At 39.9% G+C, this 21,869-nt stretch overlaps 2 protein-coding genes across 2 annotated transcripts; both read right to left on the minus strand.

Moving 5' to 3' along the window:
• Nucleotides 1–1,797: 1,797 nt before the first annotated feature.
• LOC125371603 (amine sulfotransferase-like) lies at nucleotides 1,798–6,317 on the minus strand. Its single transcript, XM_048393050.1, has 4 exons — nucleotides 6,111–6,317; nucleotides 4,975–5,173; nucleotides 2,961–3,281; nucleotides 1,798–2,738 (listed from the first exon to the last, which is right to left on the minus strand). The coding sequence occupies exons 1-4, from the start codon at nucleotides 6,144–6,146 to the stop codon at nucleotides 2,587–2,589; spliced, it is 708 nt and encodes a 235-aa protein (XP_048249007.1). The 5' UTR covers nucleotides 6,147–6,317; the 3' UTR covers nucleotides 1,798–2,586.
• A 5,320-nt stretch (nucleotides 6,318–11,637) lies between these two features.
• LOC124150763 (sulfotransferase 1B1-like) lies at nucleotides 11,638–21,791 on the minus strand. Its single transcript, XM_046522794.2, has 7 exons — nucleotides 21,595–21,791; nucleotides 20,380–20,578; nucleotides 18,107–18,427; nucleotides 16,895–16,998; nucleotides 13,568–13,730; nucleotides 12,992–13,112; nucleotides 11,638–12,676 (listed from the first exon to the last, which is right to left on the minus strand). Coding segments are annotated over exons 1-7 (945 nt in total). The 5' UTR covers nucleotides 21,631–21,791; the 3' UTR covers nucleotides 11,638–12,675.
• Nucleotides 21,792–21,869: the final 78 nt, after the last annotated feature.

Raw genomic sequence — 21,869 nt, forward strand, 5'->3', positions numbered from 1 at the left:
GCGTGCCACATATCTCCAGTCTGTAACTTATTTGTCCATGTCGTGTGCACCCGAAGAATATTACTGAGTCTCATACACAGGTAAGTGTCTGTTAAGTTTACATTGTCCCATATAGTAGAACGAAATAGCCCAGCCCTCTCCTAGCCTTAAAACAGAGCGAAAATACGTTTTTTTCAGACTATCACTGGATTATGACTCAGTTTGTGGACGCCACAACCACAACCGCTTTTCAAAAAGACTGCAACAACTTCGACATATAGATATACGTTGTGGTGTATTTACAATACAGTTCAAAGCTGCAACGGACTCATTTTCAAAATGAGATAAAATGAAACAATGAGAAACACAGAGTTATTAGGAATTCTTCGATAGCACAAGCTCACACTGTTAATATAACATATAATAAAATGAAACTAAAAATAACAACAGTCAGGAACAATATCCTGAATAAGGTATGTGGCCAAATTATGATGATACATATAATTTAAAAAATAATTCCATTTGTTTCTGTGGACAGTAACGATACAGCAGCTACCGTCAGTGTTGTGACCACTACCCACCACCATCTTAACGTCTATCCTCGTCCCTAATCTGGAGGAACAGTCAATCGGAATTATTGTAGGTGGAGTTTTCTCCGTGATTGACAACGACGACAAAGGCTACACAAAGACATATGATATTGTTGGTGAAATATACGCTATAATTTATTGTGAATCATATGTCAATAATCAATGTGCATACTCCTGTAGAAATAGATTGTACACATCAAATTTCATCGCGTTGGCTGTTGATCCCTATAAGTGTGCGCCACGTTGTTAGGTGACGTCACATGGATAGGAAAGGTGACGTGTTGATTGCACTAAGTGTTTCAGAACCGATATTGTTTATTTTTATTTGATTACAAACTCTATCCAGTTTAGCTATAATAACGGTATAGCTATAAGGGTAACGCTATTTTTCAGGGCGTTATCATTTGCAGCCCGAGATCTTCCATTAACTGTTGAAAAGATCGATAATTTGTAATCCAATATAAATAAACAACAATATCGGCTTTGACACATTTACTGCAATCAACACGAATTTCACTCACCCACTTTTACAAATATGGAAACGTCATAGAACAAACCAGATGACGTCACTATTGAACGTGACGTCACCTTTCCCTATTCCCATGACGTCACCTACCAACGGTGGCCCGCTCATTTCTGATAACATACGGGCGGTTTAATGATAATTCTATCGGAAGGACATGTGGCCAAAGAATCTTATCCATTTAACGTTGTGCCGTTAAATTCCATCGAAGTTGCTCCAAGGTTGTTCTACGAGTGTAGGATATGTTTGCCCACATCATCACACGATCACCACCAAATCTGTCCACTTCCTGTATACAGTTTCGTGCAAAACGTTACACGTGATGCCTGTAAACACGACGTCTCATTCCCGGTTGTGGCCATACTCTGTGATCTTGACACCATTGAAGTCGGAGCCGACGATGCAGGTCCGTCAAATTGACAACTTGAACTGGTCATCTGGCGCGAATACCTCAACATTCTTAAGCGTGTAAACGGTTTCTGGTTATCTTTTTGTTTCTTTGTTTGTTTGTGTGTTGTTTAACGCCGCACTCAGCAATATTCCAGCTGTATGACGGCGGTCTGTAAATAATCAAGTCTGGACCAGACAATCCAATGACAGACATCATGAGCAGCGATCCACGCAATTTGGATACGATGACATGCATAAACCAAGTCACCGAGCCTGACCACCCGATCCCGTTTGTCGCCTCTTACGACAAGCATGGGTTGCTAAAGACCTATTCTACCCCGGATCTTCACGGGTATCCTCACTATTTAGACTGATATCCTACGCAATCTTGGTATTGCCGTAGTAACAGAGATGGCCGTGGTGGTTCTTTCACTTAAGTGACCTAACCGTATGAATCTGTCCAGTGCTCTTGTGATTCGTGGACGACCGGGTCTGGGAAGGTCACATGTTGTTCCGTGTGTCAGGTAACGATTTCACAACCTTCTAATCCTGCTACGTGGAAAAACCTAGATACAGCTGAAGATGATTCTCTTGTTGGCAGTCGGCCGATGGCGTTGTTGCGTTGGGCGTTCGTCAGTCGTGACATTTTTCGATTTTACTTGCTGTGAGATTGTGATGGCATGCACAGTCATAAAAAACAAGCGTTTTTTTATAGCCCAGCAAGTGATGTTGCACGTGCATGTTATTGTTGTGTGCTTTGCCGACAGACTCTCATCTTTTCACCAAATGTTTGCAGAACCTCATTTTTTCCACACAAATCAATCCAAATCCATGCAGAAATGACCAGTTCATTTTTGGTATGAAGTTTGCATGGATGTTGGCGACACTGTCAGATATTAACGATTTTACTACTTTTGCGTTTCTTTTTTGCAGAATCTATTTTCGAATATTTTTCATATCAAAAGCTGTTGGTCATAAATAATGGAATACATGTATACCAAAACAAGGAACAAAAGGAACATGTATAAAATGTCACTCCTGATCTCATTCCACAAAGCAATCTTAGCACTACTGCAACCGTAAGTCAATATTCAAGTATGGGAGTTACGACAATGGTGGTGCTAAGATCATTTGTGACATGAGGCCTTGTACCTTGATGGCTTCTTCGTAACTTTGCACGTGAACTGGGATTTCGGGATGGTGACTGAAATATTTCTCGGCGTCTCTCAAGTGTTCAAATATGCCATTGTTGTCAACTGAAACCAAATCCGAAGCACGCCATACATTTAGATTTATAAGAACAAGGATAATTGGTACTGAAATAACATCTTTGGTTTCTCCAGCGCTTGTTGGTATCAAAATATCATGTAAGATGTGCTTTGGGAATACTTGAAGTTCGTTTTAAAAAAAGAATATCTTTCATTATTAATGAATCAATCATAAGATTAGCTGTAGTATAAAGGGATAAAATTTCAGACCTGTTCCATCCAAGAAGAGATTAAGATAATCCTCAAACGATCCCATATATCTTCCAAAGGGCAAGGGTCTGTCAAAGTAGAGTTTGTACAGAGAGACAGCAACATCCTTTGGGTCTCGCAAGGTGTAGATGACTTTGCACTTCAGTGCTGCCACATCATCTGGAGAGTTGGACAGCTTCATGTGAGAGTTGACGATGCGTGGTGTTGGCAGATGGGCGAGTTCGTCATGAGGAGTTAATTCCATGAGATCCTTGGCTCTTTGGATGGTTTCAGCTTTACCATTAAGAAGCATGCTTGCCATTTCGAATGTCCAGTTTGTCCCTTCAGAAAGGAAGAATAACACGTCGAATCCTCGAAGTTACTTATACTACGTCTATAAAGTTGCATCAGCATCACGAGGGGAACATGGGGTTGTATGCCTCCCGCGTTAGGTTTTATACCATGAGCCGGAGGCGTCCTGTGTTCGGGGGACGCATAAAACCCCATGTACACCGAGTGATCCTGCTACAACGAATTTATCTTACCGGCATGTTTTAATATGACATCGTAAAAGAATTTAAACAAATTCCAAATGGATCGAAAACAGCTGTTAGATAGAGCAGAGGCTACGTGACTTCCATTGATTCGGGAAAAAAAACGTGCGGCGTTTTGCTTTGAAGCGGGGTATAAGGGATTAATTCTGTCTCTCTGATATCCACGTGCAGCCTGTCGTGATTTGCTCGTGGCGGGTTATAAAAGAATTATTACCCGCTGAGGTTATTATCCCCTCCAAGTGGGGGTACACAGTCTTTTATCAAGATCACATGGACTCATCAGATCTCATCATTCTGAATTGGAGGTATACATTTTAGACTCCTGATTGCTCGGCTAGCAGTACCAAGTTTCCAATGGATGTTATACAAATGAAAATATTTATTTCACGGCTCTTCTTTCACTAAGACACCCGTTGGACAATTTTTAATATAGATAGAGAATTGTAAAATTTAGTACAATAGGTTCAGATAATATTACCGAGCAAGGGGTACTTACGAGTATGTTCATATTCTTTAAATTACATGGAGATACTCATTTTACTTATAAATTACAGCTGAGCTTTTCATTCCAGGTTACACCATCAAGACCTGGTCAAGTCATTTTAGAATTCTAGAAATTTATGGTACATATTCAAAGGAATTTACTGAATATGAGGGGCGGTCGGGTAGCCTGGTGGTTAAAGCGTTCGCTCGTCACGCCTAAGACCCTGGTTCGATTCCCGACATGGGTACAATGTGTTAAGCCTATTTCTGGTGTCCCCCGCCGTGATATTGCTGTTATATTGCTAAAAGCGGCGTAAAACCATACTCACTCACTCACTCACTGAATATGACACATGTATTTTTTTTACGGCAGACATTTTTACTCATTTGACACATTAATCACATACATTGTGACGCAATTCTCTTTATGACTTGTGCCACATGTTCCTGTGTCTTTTCAGGTTGACAATTGACTTGCCTTTGCATGTTTTTGTGGCGAGTGCCACAAGTGAGCCAGAATAGCTGAACCTTTCGCGAACAGCAAGTATCATCACTATTTGATAGTGATCCATTAACACATGCTCGTTCAATCGTACAATCGGTTTTTAGCATGGATTTTGTTTGTGATTATTGAATGGATTTTGTCACTTGTATTTATTGTCAACATGATGGGCGATGCTATCCACTATTACAACCTCTACATGGATATTTCACCCTGCTTTACTCAATGGCGCTCGGACGTAGTGGATCGGACGGTCATACTCGGTGACTTGCTTGTCTGCTGGCATTGTAAGACGTGGACCATTGCTCATGATACTGATGACCAGAGTTTCAGATCACTAGAATGTCTGGTGGGTGCTAACTGTACAGCAAGACTCGCTTACCCTCATCACTCATTGATATAACTTTCATCACTTTTCGCTTTTTACTCAAAGTGGAATCTATTTCGGTGGATAATCGGAACTGATTAATTTCTGGCTTTAACATTTTGAATTTACCTGTACGAGGATATCCAGCGAAGTATATGTCATCTAGCCTCATGTTGAAACCTCTGATTTGTTGAAGTATATCGACTTTAAACAGAAGTGTGTAATGTACCCCTTGGAATAGTTGATACTTTATACTGTGGCCACTTCGATCTGTTACTGTAGTGGTGTGCTGTCCTCTGAAATCCGAGTCAAGCTTCTTCCCATCGACCTAAGAAACAGTTGTTTGTTAGTTTATATATATTTGTTCAGATTACACAATGTTTTCATTATAAGGAGTGATCACTGATTATTCAACGACAATAGAAGAGAGCTCCGGTTTTGAGCAACAGGTCACTTCACCAGAATCATGTATCATGACTCGATTTTAATTTACCAAATGAGGTGACTGCTGACATCACCAATATCTATCTATATTCATATTTGATCTATAATGCAGTACAACCTAGTCCTGTAACTACCCATAAATAAACACACTTCGGTTTTATGACATCATTATCGATGTGCACAATGCAAGAAAAACATTTCTGACACCTTCCAAGATACCTAGGAAAGAAGCTAGTTTATATATTTCATGTAACTGTAAAATTTCGATATCAGTAATCCTCAAACAATATTGTCCTCATACAGTATTTAAAAAGTAGATGGCAAAATGAAAACCAACATGATACATTCAATTCGTTTATCATTAAGATCTCATCGTCTACTTTGATCAAAATCTCCATCTCGTTCACATATCAGAAAACTGTTCCCTGAAAGCCTCTAAAAGCCTCTGAGTTTGGAGACATGCTAGCCTCCACATGTTCGTTCGCCTGGCAGTAAGTTCTAAACTCATAGCTCATGCATTTATTAAAATCATAATGGAGATGTGCGATCATAGCAATAATTGTTGTTTTGAAAGCCTCTTGTTTTAGATGATTGTGAATCTTATAAAACATGAACTTATAGTATAGTATAGTATTATTTTATCGCGCATGTAGGCATCCCCACAATACTAAGTGCTACGGTAATACGAGTACGATCGACAACCCTGCCTCTATGCTGTACAAATAACATTCATGACCGTATCTGGGTCATCAGCCAGCTAAACATAAACTTATTCAGCAACATTATAGTGAGACGAAATGCTTTACGCTGTGTTAACTTACACTGAAGGTCCCCTGTTGAGTGTTCGCTTCATGCATGTTGATGTGTTTTCTGTGAGACACGGAGAGTTCACACTGGCCGGACACTATCGTGACACTCTAACAATATGGCGAAGGGTCGCAGGTCATGAAAGCTAGATTTGAAGTTACCGTATACTTTCTGATCCATTGATAATTCTCAAGTTTTTCAATACATAAGGTACAGCCGTGTGAAATTCAACATGAGGAACCACGTGTCCTGAATATTTTGTTGCTGCTTTTTGTTGGGAGTGAGCGAATATGGATTCTTTTTAGTAATATTTAAGAAATATCACGGAGGGGAACACCACATAAGGTGTACCCATGTGGGGAATCGAACCCGGGCCTACCCCACCGCCCCGCAATTTGTCACAAGTCATGGTCTCCATCTTACTCACATTAGAAACAGACCCGTGAAGATCTTGGTTAAATAGGTCTTCAGCAACTCATGCTTGTCATAAGAGGCGACGAATGGGACTCGCTGACTTGTTTGATGCATGTCATTGTATCCCAATTGCGTGGATCGAAGCGCGTGATATTAATCAGAGGATTGTCTGGTCCCGAGTCGATTATTTACAGGACACCGTCATATAGCTGGAATAATGCTGTCTGCGGCGTTAAACACCAAACAAACTCATCTGAAATATCCTCATCGTCGTACTTGTGTAAAAGTGACATATTGACATTGGACGTCACAAGGCACGATGACAGTTACCGCCATAGAAGACCTCAGAACACAACAGAGCCTCACTATTTGTTCAGTCGATTCTGAGCATATGTTTTTGTTTGTTGTTGTTTTACGCCGCACTCGGCAATATTCCAGCTATATGGCTGCAGGCTCTTCATCATCGGGACTAGGCTAGACAGACCCCTGAAGATCCGGGGTAGAATAGGTATTCATCAACCCATGCTTGCCGTAAAATGCGACTTTGCTCGGCGTAAGAGGCGACTAACCCGATCGGGTGGTCAGGCTTGCTGACTTGGTTGATACATGTCATCGTACCCCAATTGCGTGTAGGCCCGTGAAGATCCGGGGTAGAATAGGTCTTCAGCAACCCATGCTTGCCGTAAAAGGCGACTATGCTTGTCGTAAAAGGCGACTAACGGGATCGGGTGGCCAGGCTCGGTGACTTGGTTGATGCATGTCATCGGTCCAAATTGCGTGGATCGATGCTCATGTTGTCAATCACTGGATTGTCTGGTCCAGACTCGATTATTTACAGACCGCCGTCATATAGCTGGAATATTGCTGAGTGCGGCGTTAAACAGCAAACCAAACCAAAAGCCAATTGCGTGGAACGATGCTCATAATGTCAATCACTGCATTGTCTGGTCCAGACTCGATTATTTACTGAGTGCTGAGTGCGGCGTAAACAACAAACAAACAAACAAACAAAACTGGGCTAGACAACCCAAGCAAGCGCAATCCTATGATATCTGTAGAAAAATGAAGCGTGTGATGTCTCAAGCCTGGCACTCCTGTGTCCTTGTGCACCCGAAGGATATTACTGAGATTCTCATGCACAAGTAAGTGTCTGTTATCATCGTTTTATTTATAGTTTAACGAAATAGCTCAGTCGTATAATGCACAAAATTGCGTCTCTTATTATTTCTACAAACAGAGCAAATACCAGTTTCTGACAATAGGTGGGTTCAGGTGGATGGGTTTCAACGTCGCGTCCAAGATTAGTGCACTTATATAGCGACGTGTATGCACGTGTGTGCGTGGTTGCTTTACTAGTCCGGACTAATGCCGAACTGAGTTGTTTTGTTACTTCGTTCGACTGTCTTATCATGGGATAAAGATTTGATCCTTATTTTCCCTTATCTATCACCTGAGGAATCTCCTATTTACAAAAACCTTGATTGTGATGGCATGTCAGTCCTAGAAGATTATTTGTTCACAGTCACTTCTGTAACACTATCCAGTATGGCCAGAGACTGTGCAGAGGTGAGCTTATTGCGTTCATCAGAAGAAATGGGTCAGTGACCAGGTGATGGTCATAAATCGGACAGTGTTGACAAAGAGTTTCCCGTGTACTGTACCACGAACTTGTGTCGACCCCCCCTAAAAGGTTCAAGTGTCATTTCATGACCAGATGACGGTTATAAATCGGACAGTGGTTGACCGGTTTATCGTACCACGAACTTGTTTTGACCCCCCTGAAGATTTGAGGGTCACAGCCTTCCTATATAAACCGCACTGTCAGTGTAGTCGGGGAAAGAGGCAGAGAAGGGCGCTGAACACTGACCAGGACCAGACCGACAGAGCAGTCCAGACGAAAACGGCAGAAGAACACGAGCCAAGCTAACAGTCAAGTCACAGCTCAGAAGGCCAGCACACTGGGACGAGCTCTGGTCACACTGGGTCACGCCTGAAACAGTCCATAGCCTCTCTCACAGTCTCTGCCACGCCCTTGTTAAGTATTCATTGTACCAGCGTATAAAATTGGTCCTTGTTATTAAAAACACCTGCTGAAACCGAAGACCGTGTTTGTCTGTTGTGCTACACTTCTGATCACCCTGACAAGCATATATTTATTGCGGGCGATTTGAACGCTAGAATTAAAGACTTCCCAGATTATATACCAGATGATACTTTAGATTTTTTATATGACTCCTCAGATTATCCAGGAGATGTGTTTGATATGCCTCGAAAATCCAGGGATTGTCATGCCTGCAACAATTTTGGTGTTAAGCAAGCAGAACTTTGTCGTTCTTTTAATCTTCACGTCTTTAATGGCAGGCTCTTTAATGATCAGAGAGGAGAGTTCACTTGTGTAACACACAATGGAGCAAGTGTTGTTGATTATATGTTAGCTTCATCATCCCTGTTTGCCCATGTTACATGTAACTGACTTTGGTATTGGTACAAGAGATAATTCATGCCACTTTCCATTATACTGCAGTCTTAATCTAGATTTTAACTGTTTATATGAACCTGATTGTAAATTGCCACAAAATGATCTTCCGCAAGATGTCAGTACTGAGCCATGTAAATGGTACAAGTATGTCTGGAGTAGAGACTCTGGTAACACTTTCTTTGATAATTTTAAAGCTGGCTTTTATGATATTAAATCTGCACTTTGTGATATGATTGATACTAATGTAGAGAGTGCCCTAGTTCATATTGTTAATATTATTCAATGTGCTGCTGGCCATACCAAAAAGGTTTATACACAATTCCGCAAACCATTAAAATTATGTCAGCCACCATAGTGGGACCAAGATCTTGAAAACTTGAAACATGATAAGTATGCTGCTCTCAGAGCCCATAGAGACCACAATGCTGATCTAGACTGCTTTAGATATTTTACACGCTTGTTTAAGAAAAGTTTCAATTCCAAAAGACAGCAGTATCTACAAACTCAGAGGGACAAATTAGTCGCAGCTAGATCTGACCCAAGTCTTTTCTGGAAAATCATTAAAGAAAACAAATTTGGTAACACAATTTCTGAAAATATTTCATGCCAGCAATGGTTTGACCATTTTAGATCACTTTTATCCACTGACAATAGCACCCAGTACCCACTCTATGATGATTCTGCCCCCTCTGCCTCCGATAGTTTAAACCATCCGATCTCTGAACAAGAAGTATTATCCCACATATAAAATCTACCTTACAACAAATCCCCAGGTCCAGATGGCATACCAAATGAATTTATTAAATCCTGCAGTAACCTTCTTGCACCTATTTTCACCAAGATTTTTTATCAAATATTCTCTACTGGTTCCTTCCCATCTTCATAGGGTAAGAGTATAATCTGTCCATTACATAAATCTGGTGATAAATCAAATACAGACAACTACAGAGGAATATCTCTTATAGATACTTTATGCAAGGTTTTTACATCTATCCTAAACAGCAGATTACAGCAATGGTGTGACACCAATAACATCCTCAGTGAAGCTCAGGCTGGTTTTAGAACTGACTATTCTACTATTGACCATATGTTTACATTACAAGCTATTACAACAAAATATTCTGGCAAAAAGAAGGGAAGATTTTACTGCCTCTTTATTGATTTTTCGAAAGCTTTCCACACTGTAAAACATGATGTTCTGTTAGATTCAATAAAGAAAGTAGGTATATCAGGTCCCATTTATAATGTCCTTGTTTCCATGTACAGTAGTTTATCAGCCTGTGTAAGATCAGCCAAAGGTTTATCTCAAGTGTTTCCAACTGTTTCAAGCTATAGATATCTTGGCTCAATGTTTACGCCTAAGCTTGTATGGAGTAAGGCACAGACTACTCTAGCATCCCAAGCCACCAAAGCATTTTTAGCCATTAACTCTTTTCAAAGGGAAATTGGTAATATCACTTGTACAGATCTGTTTAAGGTTTTTGACTCTATGGTCACCCCCATCTTAACCTATGGCTCTGAAATTTGGGGTACTTGCTATTGTAAAAAAATCGAATCTGTCCAAATCGCCTCTTGTAAGCATTATTTAAAAGTAAACAAATCAACCTGCTCAAATATGGTTTTAGGGGAATGTGGGAGGTTTCCTTTACAACTCACTTACATGACTAAAGTAATTAAATATTGGTGCAGGCTCTCACATCTTCAACCCCACAGATTACCTTCCCAATGCTATTTAATGCTTAAATCTTTAGATGATGTTGGGCGGGTAACTTGGGCGACTAAAGTTAGAAATATATTATTCCAATTTGGGTTTGGTTTTGTATGGCTCAATCAAGAGGTGGGTGACTCTAAAGCTTTTATTCTCCATTTTAAGGAAAGGCTCAAAGATAATTTACAGCAGTTCTGGAATGCTTCTGTAAACTCTTCTCCAAAATGTGATCTTTATGAGCATTTTAAATCCATGTTAAATGTTGAAAGGTACTTGTCACGTCCACTCCCTACCCATTTAAGAATTGTTTTTACTAAATTCAGATGTTCAAATTTTAAAATAGCTTTAGAAACTGGCAGATATAGTAATACAGACCGTTCACTCAGATTCTGTAACTATTGTAGTAGTAAGGGAGTTAATGTCATTGAGGATGAATTCCATGTACTCTTTAATTGTAATTTATATTCTGCCCTAAGACACAAATACCTTGTTAATCTTCCTATGCCTACTCATTACAGTAATTCTCATGTAATAAATATTCTTAGTATTTATAACGAGCAAACATTATTTCTAGTTTGGCCATTGGCCTTTTACTGAATAAACATGTCTGTCTGTCTGTCTGTCTGACTAATGCCGATTTTATAGTGCTAGCCCACTGAGATACAATACCACAGTTAAACATGGATACCCCACTCAGACACAGTATACTGACATTCCTTGTTTTAGTCCCTTAATGCCGAGCGCCAAACAGGGTAACAACAAGTACGTCTTTTGGTATGACGAGGCCGGGGAACGAATTCCGGATCTTCCGCTCTCCGGGCGGACGCACTACCACTAGACCACGGAGGCGGTCTGTTTCTGACACGAACTTATGAAGCACAACTGAGCATATTATGGTATCAGATGTGACGAAAATATCTCAACAATCAATAACAGTATATGCAGGAACGTGTTTCACCAAGTAGTGAAATTACTTTTTATTAATTTTCCGTGATTGACAATGACGAAGCTAGGTGACATATAACATATGGTATTGTTGCAGAGTTGTTGAGATATACAGTGTAATTTATTGTGAACCCTGAATGAACAGTCAACTGTCATATATAGACAACATGTCCACCCAGACACTCATCGAATTGACTGTTGAGCTATATGAATGTGCATGTCACCGACGCCGCAAGTCACATAGCCTCGGCGACCTTGACCTTCGTTCTAACAGACGTGAATGGCAACACGTCGACATGTCCTCGTCAGATTTATACAGTCACCATCTCTGAAAACTCACGCAATTGCAAGTATTCGAAAAGAATATATATGTCCTCTTTCATGTTGGTCATATAAATGGAGAACGTGTTCTTTAACAAAAAGGCCCCTAGCGATTGTTTAAAGTATAATTCATCGACTCCCTTTGACACTGATAATTTAGTGGGTTAGATTAAAAGAAACAGTGGGACTTTTGAGGGTCTTAACATATCGTAAAACAAATTAGTCGGTTCGTTTATCCAAGCAAATGATGAATGGCTATTGGAAGGCAAACCGCTTGAACTTTTGTTTTTCGATTTATAACTGAAATTTTATAATCAACATTCCTTAAAATTAACTCTAGGTAATAGAATAGTTGTGTTGTAATATGCAGTGTTAATTCAATACTCTAGCTTTATTTATTCAGTCTGTAAATGGTTTAATCTGACGAGACTTTTTTACATTATGAAGTTCAAAAAGAAATATAACACCGTAAAGTGTATGTCCATTCAGAGTAGTGATTCAAGTTAGGCTTTGTGCTATATCGGTAATTAATACATCTCCGATTTGTGTATATATTGACCATTCGAATAGAAACATTTTCGTATGGCTATACTAGTATTTACTCCTGCCATAAGTATCACAGAAACTGGACCCCGCCATCTTTTCGTCGTACACTCTGTAGTAGTCCTCATACATCTCGTCGTTGAACCAGTTCTTCCAATCACTAACGATTCCTGGGAAACACAATGTCAGCTATGTTATTCATTATAATTATAGGTATTCGATAAGTAGTCTTTTGACACAAGGGTGATATATGAACACGAATACAGGCCATCTTTATCTAGTTTTATCAAGGCTGTCTGTAAGTAGTTAAATCTGACCAGACATTTTCTTAAATTATAAATTGAGTTAAAAAAGATGAAACACCAAGTAAGAGTCTATTCAGAGTAGTGATTAAAGTTAGGCTTCGTGCTATATCGGTAATTAATGCGTTTTCGATTATTGTGTAAATTGACCATTCGAACAGAAACATTTTTGTATGGACATACTAGTATTTACTCCTGGCATACGTATCATAGAATCTAGACCCCGCCATCTTTTCGTCGTACACACTGTAGTAGTCCTCCAACATCTGGTCGTTGAACCAGTTCTTCCAGTCACCAACGGTTCCTGGGAAACACAATGTCGGTCAAGGTATTCATTATAATTATAGGTATTCGATAAGTAGTCTTTTGACACAAGGGTGATATATGAACACGAATACAGGCCACCTTTATCAAGTCCTTGTATTGAAAACTTATCATGTGAAGGAATACGTTTAGCAAATGAGTGTTGATACGATCGTTTTCGTTGTTCACGTCATGAAGCAGGAGAACCTAGACCCGTGAAGATCCGGGTTGGGAATAGGTCTTCAGCAACCCATGACTATGCTTGTCGTAGGAGGCGACTAACGGGATCGGGTGATGCTCATGATATTAATCACTGGATTGTCTGGTCCAGACTCGATAATTTACAGACTGCCGTCATATAGCTGGAATATTGCTGAATGCGGCCTTGAACAGAAATCCAACCAACCAACCAACCTTAATTTGGTTTAGGGGAGCAGTAACTGTTAACAAAATTACCTTTTCTGTACAGAAAGTTTTCACCATCCAGTTTTATTGCGAAGGCTTCCTTGTCGATTTTCATTCTCGAAAAGTTGCACTTGTCTGCAATGGCTCGGCACAGATCGTCATCTCTGGTCAGCCCAAGGAAGTCGGACAGAGTTTGAACAGCACGTACAGGATCCTTAGAACAGATAGGATAAAACTATCAAGCAATCTTTATCCAAGATCTTAAGCGGCCACAGACCAATAGTACATACAGACGGAGGTGTTGCACACAATGTAAACTATTATTTACAAATTTGGTTCTATATAACAGTGCGTGGTATATATACATGGCCAGGGTTTGCATTATTAATCTAAACTGTTTAACAATTGTCGGAATTTTACAATATTTGGATCTTATGTATACAGGAATATATTGTTTCTCACAGTGGAATACAACGGACACACACATACAAAGTGATATTCATCCTCTTTATCTTTGCTATTACACAGTTTACATAATTGTTCTGACCTTGGAGTTTTTGTATATCGCCCACTCTCAATGCATAAATCGTGGGATGAACATCACAATCTTGCCAATGAATTACGGTATTTCATTTCTATTCACATAAAACAGATACTGTTCAGTGTAGATATGAGTTTTCAACATTCTATAATATTAAAAAAATCTTTGATGAGATCAACGAAAAGGATCACGATTGCAAATACATATGTTTTAACCTCTGTAGAATTGATAAATACACTATCAGATCGTACAGATAGTTCATACCAAACATTTTTAAAACTACATTTGAATAACAGTAATAGGATAAATCATATATAGGTTCACAAATGTGGAAAGTGTTTTATTCTTTCACAGGAATTTTAGCAGAGATTTCTTGTGATTGTGGAAAGGGTTTTGTCATTTAAATACTCTGCAAAACAAAAGAAACGCTAAAGTGATTTTAGTAAAGAAATAAACGATGAGTTGGGAGTTGCTTCTTGTACAATAAAACACTGCAGGGAGAATAACCCTTGTTGGGCGCAACCGTTTATTTCTTATATGAGATACCAACATTATGTACAGCCTCTTTAAAGATGTTGATAAAATATACAAGCTTTAAAATTATTTACCCAAATTTTAATAATGATGACTCCCTAAATTGAATCCGACTCAGAAATGTCGGGAAAATCCATTTTACGAACATGTGGGTTAAGTTTGGTATTTCCCGCATATCCTCACAATCTTCAGGTCTGTTATCTTTACCTTTTCACCCAATACCGACTGTCATATCTCTTCCGCTTTGGGATAAAATTGTTCGGCAACTGCGTTTATCCGCGTAGCCCAGTTGCATCTATGGGGAACAATTTACTTGACACTTCCCTCTCAAAAATAACGTTGTCCAATATATAACGTCATCATGACCTCATGATAGAATACTGTTTTATCGTGATATATACCACGCTTCGTTCTTCATTGTTCTTTGTGATTTATCGCGTTGCTATCTCATATATGTATATTATATATTTTCATATTCATAATCATCGGTTCGCTCACAATTGGCACAAATCATTGTCATTGACCAAGGTTCCATATGGCACACATGGAACAGTAGATTTTCACGGTAAGGATGATCTGTTCTTATTATCTTGTATGGCAAACAATTAGAGTCTAAACTAGCTGGCATCGTCGTCCCATGGAAGCAGTCAAATGCCGAGCTGTGGACTGATGAATGTTTACCCACTCTGCCTGCAATGTTTGTGCCAACTGTCGGAGGTTCTGTGGTTGTTGCTGACGTGCTTGCAGTTGTCGATCCAGTGCATCTAAAAAATGTTCGATAAGGGTTAAATCAGGAAATCTCGATTCCTGAAAAAGACTATTGTCAGTGTTGCTGTGTAATGTCGGGCGTTGTCTTGTTGGAAAATGTTGTTCGCTTCTTGCATAATCGGAAGGACATGTGGCCAAAGAATCTTATCCATTGAACGTTGTGCCGTTAAATTCCATCGAAGTTGCTCCAAGGTTGTTCTACGAGTGGAGGATATGTTTGCCCACATCATCACACGATCACCACCAAAACTGTCCACTTCCTGTATACAGTTTCGTGCAAAACGTTACACGTGATGCCTGTAAACACGACGTCTCATTCTCAGTGGCCATACTCTGTGATCTTGACACCATTGAAGTCGGAGCCGACGATGCAGGTCCGTCAAAATGACAACTTGAACCGGTCATCTGGCGCGAATACCTCAACATTCTTAAGCGTGTAAACGGTTTCTGGTTTTCTTTTTGTTTCTTTGTTTGTTTGTGTGTTGTTTAACGCCGCACTCAGCAATATTCCAGCTATATGACGACTGTCTGTAAATAATCGAGTCTGGACCAGACAATCCAATGACAGACATCATGAGCAGCGATCCACGCAATTGGGATACGATGACATGCATAAACCAAGTCAGCGAGCCTGACCACCCGATCCCGTTTGTCGCCTCTTACGACAAGCATAGTCGCCTCTTATTGCAAGCATGGGTTGCTAAAGACCTATTCTACCCCGGATCTTCACGGGTATCCTCACTATTTAGACTGATATCCTACGCAATCTTGGTATTGCCGTAGTAACAGAGATGGCCGTGGTGGTTCTTTCACTTAAGTGACCTAACCGTATGAATCTGTCCAGTGCTCTTGTAGTGATTCGTGGACGACCGGGTCTGGGAAGGTCACATGTTGTTCCGTGTGTCAGGTAACGATTTCACAACCTTCTAATCCTGCTACGTGGAAAAACCTGGATACATCTGAAGATGATTCTCTTGTTGGCAGTCGGCCGATGGCGTTGTTGCGTTGGGCGTTCGTCAGTCGTGACATTTTTCGATTTTACTTGCTGTGAGATTGTGATGGCATGCACAGTCATAAAACACAAGCGTTTTTTTATAGCCCAGCAAGTGATGTTGCACGTGCATGTTATTGTTGTGTGCTTTGCCGACAGACTCTCATCTTTTCACCAAATGTTTGCAGAACCTCATTTTTTCCACACAAATCAATCCAAATCCATGCAGAAATGACCAGTTCATTTTTGGTATGAAGTTTGCATGGATGTTGGCGACACTGTCAGATATTAACGATTTTACTACTTTTGCGTTTCTTTTTTGCAGAGTCTATTTTCGAATATTTTTCATTTCAAAAGGTGTTGGTCATAAATAATGGAATACATGTATACTAAAACAAGGAACAAAAGGAACGTGTATAAAATGTCACTCCTGATCTCATTCCCAAAAGCAATCTTAGCACAACTGCAACCGTAAGTCAATATTCAAGTATGGGAGTTACGACAATCGTGGCGCTAAGATCATTTGTGACATGAGGCCTTGTACCTTGATGGCTTCTTCGTAACTTTGCACGTGAACTGGGATTTCGGGATGGTGACTGAAATATTTCTCGGCGTCTCTCAAGTGTTCAAATATGCCATTGCTGTCAACTGAAACCAAATCCGAAGCCCTTCCTGAGTACAAGGTGTCCACACCAACTAAGCCTAAATAGAGTGAGGGAAATGACTCGGCATACACATTGAACTATCAACCTGGGCCCCGTTCCAGAAAGCGATCTTAGGGCTAAGTTGATTGTAACTCACTAAGCATGCGATCTTAAATTTTTGTTACGATCAGCCGCCAGTTCCACAAAGCAATCTTAACTAAGAGAGTTGTAAGTTAAGATCAAAATGCTAAGTTGCCCCGGACCAACTTAGGATTGCTAAAATCGATCTTAAATATTGTACCATTACAACAAAGATGGCGACTTTTATTATGGTGTGCAAGGAAATGCGTCATCTGCTAAACATGACCAAGGGAAAATTTCGTATCTTTATGGCTGAAGATTCCGATCTTTGTTAAGATCGGCTACTTAAGAACTTGTAAAGTTACAATCGCTTTGTGGAACGGTTGTAAACTTTAGCTAAGACAATAATTTTAGAATCGCCGTAAGTCTCTAAGATTGATTGTAGTTATGATCGCTTTGTGGAACGGGGCCCTGGGATCAACTAATTTACAATTGGGGTTTACTTTGTTTCCTGTTTAACGCCGCACTCAGCAACAATCCAACTATATGACGGCGGTCTGTAAATAATCAAGTGTGGACAAGACAATCCAGAGATTGACATCATGAGTATCGATCTACGCAATTGGGATACATGCATCTGCAACATGCATCTGCCTGTCGGCGAGTCTGACCACCCAAACCCGTAAGTCGCCTCCAAAGACAAGCATGGGTTACTGAAGACCTATTGTAACTCGGGTCTTCACGGGTTTACTATACATTCATAATCTGCACTTGGCATAAGAAAATCTACCATAAATACTGGGTTTATTGGCATCACAATTTTTAACAATAATGCTTACATTCCATCAATACCATGGTATGCTTTAATGTGTGCTGTGTGATGCCGCTTTTATAAACACTCCTGTAATATCGCGACTGGGAATTATCCATCTGGAGAAATAATACTGGGCCTTCGACAATTGCTTTAACCACCAGGCTACCCCCCATCCCCTTTACATTAGCTATAGTATAAAGGGATAAGAATTTCAGACCTGTTCCATCCAAGAAGAGATAAAGATAATCCTCAAACGATCCCATATATCTTCCACAGGGCAAGGGTCTGTCAAAGCAGAGTTTGTACAGAGAGACAGCAACATCCTTTGGGTCTCGCAAGGTGTAGATGACTTTGCACTTCAGTGCTGCCACATCATCTGGAGAGTCGGAGAGCTTCATGTGAGAGTTGACGATGCGTGGTGATGGCAGCTGGGCGAGTTCGTCATGAGGAGTTAATTCCATGAGATCCTTGGCTCTTTGGATGGTTTCAGCTTTACCATTAAGAAGCATGCTTGTCATTTCGAATGTCCAGTTTGTCCCTTCAGAAAGGAAGAATAACATGTCGAATCCTAAACGAAGTTACTTCTATAATACTTCTATAAAGTTGCATCAGCATCACGAAGGGAACATGGGGTTGTATGCTTCCCGCGTTAGGTTTTATACCATGTGCCGGAGGCGTCCTGTGTTCGGGGGACGCATAAAACTCCATGTACACCGAGTAATCCTGCTACAACGAATTTATCTTACCGACATGTTTTAATATGACATCGTAAAAGAATTCAAACAAATTCAAAATGGATAGAAAACAGCTGTTAGATAGAGATGAGGTTACGTGAATTCCACTGATACGGAAAAAAAGCGTACGACATCTTGCCATGAAGCGGGAATTAAGGAATTAATTCTGTCTTTCTGATATTCACGTGCAGCCTGATCTGCTCGTGGCAGGGTATGAAAAAATTATTACCCGGCTGAGATATATACTCCCCCTCCATGGTGTGTGTGAGTGTGTGCGTGTGTGTGTGTGTGTGTGTGTGTGGGGGGGGGGGGGGGGGGGGTCAGTCAGATTTCATCATTCTGGAAGTATACCTTTTAGACTCCTAATTCCTAAGCTAGCAGTACCACGTTTCCAATGGATGTTATACAAATGAAAATATTTATTTCGAAGCTCTTCTTTCACTAAGACTACCGTTGGACAATTTTTAATATAGATAGAGAATTGTAAAATCTAGTACACTAGGTGTTCAGATAATATTACCGAGCAAGGGGTACTTACGAGTATGTTCCAATTCTTTAAATTACATGGAAATGCTCATTTTACTTACAGCTGAGCTTTTCATTCCAGGTTACAACATCCTGGTCCTGGTCAAGTCATTTTAGAATTCTAGAAATTTATGGTACTTATTCAGAGGAATTTACTAAATATGACACATGCATTTTTTTACGGCAGACATTTACTCATTTGACACATTGATCACAAATATTGTGACTGACGTAATTCACTAAACGACTTGTACCACATTTTCCTGTGTCGTTTCAGGTTGATTGACTTGCCTTTGCACGTTTTTGTGGCGGGTGCCACAAGTGAGCCAGAATAGCAAGTATCATCACTACTTGAAAGTGATCCATTAACACATGCTCGTACAATCGTACAATCGGCTTTTAGCAAGGGTTTTGTTCATGATTATTGAAGGAATTTTGTCACTTGTATTTATCATCCCAAACTGGCTCCCACAAACAAATGGCTCTGCTGCTGAAGCTGTTAGCAGTACTTTTTACACTGAAAACACTGCTAATTACTGTCTACAAATTGAAAAGTTGGAAGAATGATGTTGAATGATAAATGAGCAAGCAAGCCTCAGAATTTTCCCACTTTCATCAACTCGTGTTGATATATTTGATATCAAAAGACACTCGGATGAGATTCTCTATTTATTGTCAACATGATGCGCGATGCTATCCATTATTACAACCTCTACATGGATATTTCACCCTGCTTTACTCAATGGTATTTCACCCTGCTTTACTCAATGGCGCTCGGACATAATGGATCGGACGGTCATACTCGGTGACTTGCTTGTCTGACGGCATTGTAAGACGTGGACCATGATACTGGTGACCAGAGTTTCTGATCACTAGAAAAACGATCAAATTATAAAAGGCTTAGGTAAATTTCTCTCCCAAGCCATGAACATCGAACGGAAACACAGTGTTGAACGGTGAATCATTATTAAATCTACACAGCATGCAAATATATATATACAGTATATTTCCATTGTATTATGGGCTGTTGGCCTGAAGTACCGAATAAATTTGTCTGTCTGTCTGTCTGTCTGTCTGTCTGGTGGGTGCTAACGGTACAGCAAGACTCGCTTTCCCTTTCCGCGAACACCTGGTGTAATCACTCATTGATGTAACTTTCATCACTTTTTCGCTTTTTACTCAAAGTGGAATCTGTTTCTGTGCATAATCGTCTTTAACGTTTTCAATTTACCTGTACGAGGATATCCAGAGAAGTATATGTCATCTAGCCTCATGTTGAATCCTCTGATTTGTTGAAGTTGATCGACTTTAAACATAGGTGTGTAATGTACCCCTTGGAAAAGTTGAAAGTTCAAACTGTGGCCACTTCGATCTGTTACTGTAACGGTGTGCTGTCCTCTGAAATCCATGTCTAGCGTCGTCCCAGATACCTAGGAAACAGATGCTAGTTTATATATTTCATTTATCATCCAAAACTGGCTCTCACAGGAGATATCGCTTGGGTGAGATCAAGCGATATTTACACTGTAGATGAAATTGCATCACAATGCTTTGCAGACCATTGTGACGTCATTGTTATCATGACGTCACAATCAAATGACATCACTAATGGCTCTGCTACTGAAGCTGTTTGCAGTACTCTTTACACTTAAAACACTGCGTATTACTGTCTACAAACTGAAAAATTTGGAAGAATGATGTTGGATGATAAATAAAATCTCAGCCTCGTGTCTTTTGATATCAAATATATATCAACACTCGTTAATAAAAGTCGAAAAAGACCTCGGCAAGCCTCGGAGTTTTCCCACTTTTATCAACTCGTGTTGATATATTTGATATCAAAAGACACTCGGGTGAGATTCTCTATGTAACTGTAAAATATCGATATCAGTAATCCCCAAACACTTTTTTTACTCATACAGTATTTAAAAAGTAGATGGGAAAATGAAATCAGTATACATTCAATTCGTTTATCATTAGGATCTCATCAACGTCTACTTTGATCAAAATCTCCATCTCGTTCACATTTCAGTAAACTGTTCCCGGAAAGCCTCTAAAAGCCACTGAGTTTGGAGATACGTTAGCCTCCACATGTTTTTCGGCTGACAGTAGGTTCTAACCTCATAGCTCATGCATTTATTAAAATCATAATGGAAATGTGCAATCATAGCAATAATTATTGTTTTGAAAGCCTCTTGTTTTAGATGATTGTGAATCTCATAAAACATGAACTTCGAAGCAAAGTATTATTTTATCGAGCATGAAGGCATCACCACAATACTAAGAGCAACGGTAATACGAATACGGTCAATTACCCTGCCTCTACGCTATACAGATAACATTCCTGACTGTATCTGGGTCATGAGCCAGCTAAACGTCAACTTCTTCAGCAAAATTATAATTTAAAAATAAATATAACGAAATGCTTTACGCTGTGTTAACTTACACTGAAGGTCCCCTGTTGAGTGTTCGCTTCATCCATGTTGATGTGGTTTCTGTGAGACACGGAAGCTTCACACTGGCCTGACACTATCGTGACACTCTAACAATATGGCGAAGGGTCGCAGGTCATGAAAGCTAGATTTGAAGTTACCGTATACTTTCTGATCCATTGATAATTCTCAAGTTTTTCAATACATAAGGCACAGCCGTGTGAAATTCAACATGAGGAAACAAGTGTCCTGAATATTTTGTTGCTGCTTTTAGTTGGGAGTGAGCTAA

The sequence above is a fragment of the Haliotis rufescens genome, unplaced genomic scaffold, assembly GCF_023055435.1.
Source record: "Haliotis rufescens isolate VD_foot unplaced genomic scaffold, xgHalRufe1.0.p SCAF_111, whole genome shotgun sequence".
NCBI lineage: Eukaryota > Metazoa > Mollusca > Gastropoda > Lepetellida > Haliotidae > Haliotis > Haliotis rufescens.

What these genes read in the sequence shown, in the direction of transcription:
- LOC125371603 (XM_048393050.1), bottom strand. Translation starts at nt 6,146, where the DNA reads ATGCATGAAGCGAACACTCAACAGGGGACCTTCAGT. An exon ending in CTCAACAGGGGACCTTCAGT is followed by an intron (nt 5,174 to 6,110) that starts GTAAGTTAACAC and finishes ACTGTTTCTTAG; the next exon opens with GTCGATGGGAAGAAGCTTGA. An exon ending in CGCTGGATATCCTCGTACAG is followed by an intron (nt 3,282 to 4,974) that starts GTAAATTCAAAA and finishes TCCTTTCTGAAG; the next exon opens with GGACAAACTGGACATTCGAA.
- LOC124150763 (XM_046522794.2), bottom strand. Translation starts at nt 21,630, where the DNA reads ATGGATGAAGCGAACACTCAACAGGGGACCTTCAGT. An exon ending in CTCAACAGGGGACCTTCAGT is followed by an intron (nt 20,579 to 21,594) that starts GTAAGTTAACAC and finishes TCTGTTTCCTAG; the next exon opens with GTATCTGGGACGACGCTAGA. An exon ending in TCTCTTCTTGGATGGAACAG is followed by an intron (nt 16,999 to 18,106) that starts GTCTGAAATTCT and finishes ATTTGGTTTCAG; the next exon opens with TTGACAGCAATGGCATATTT.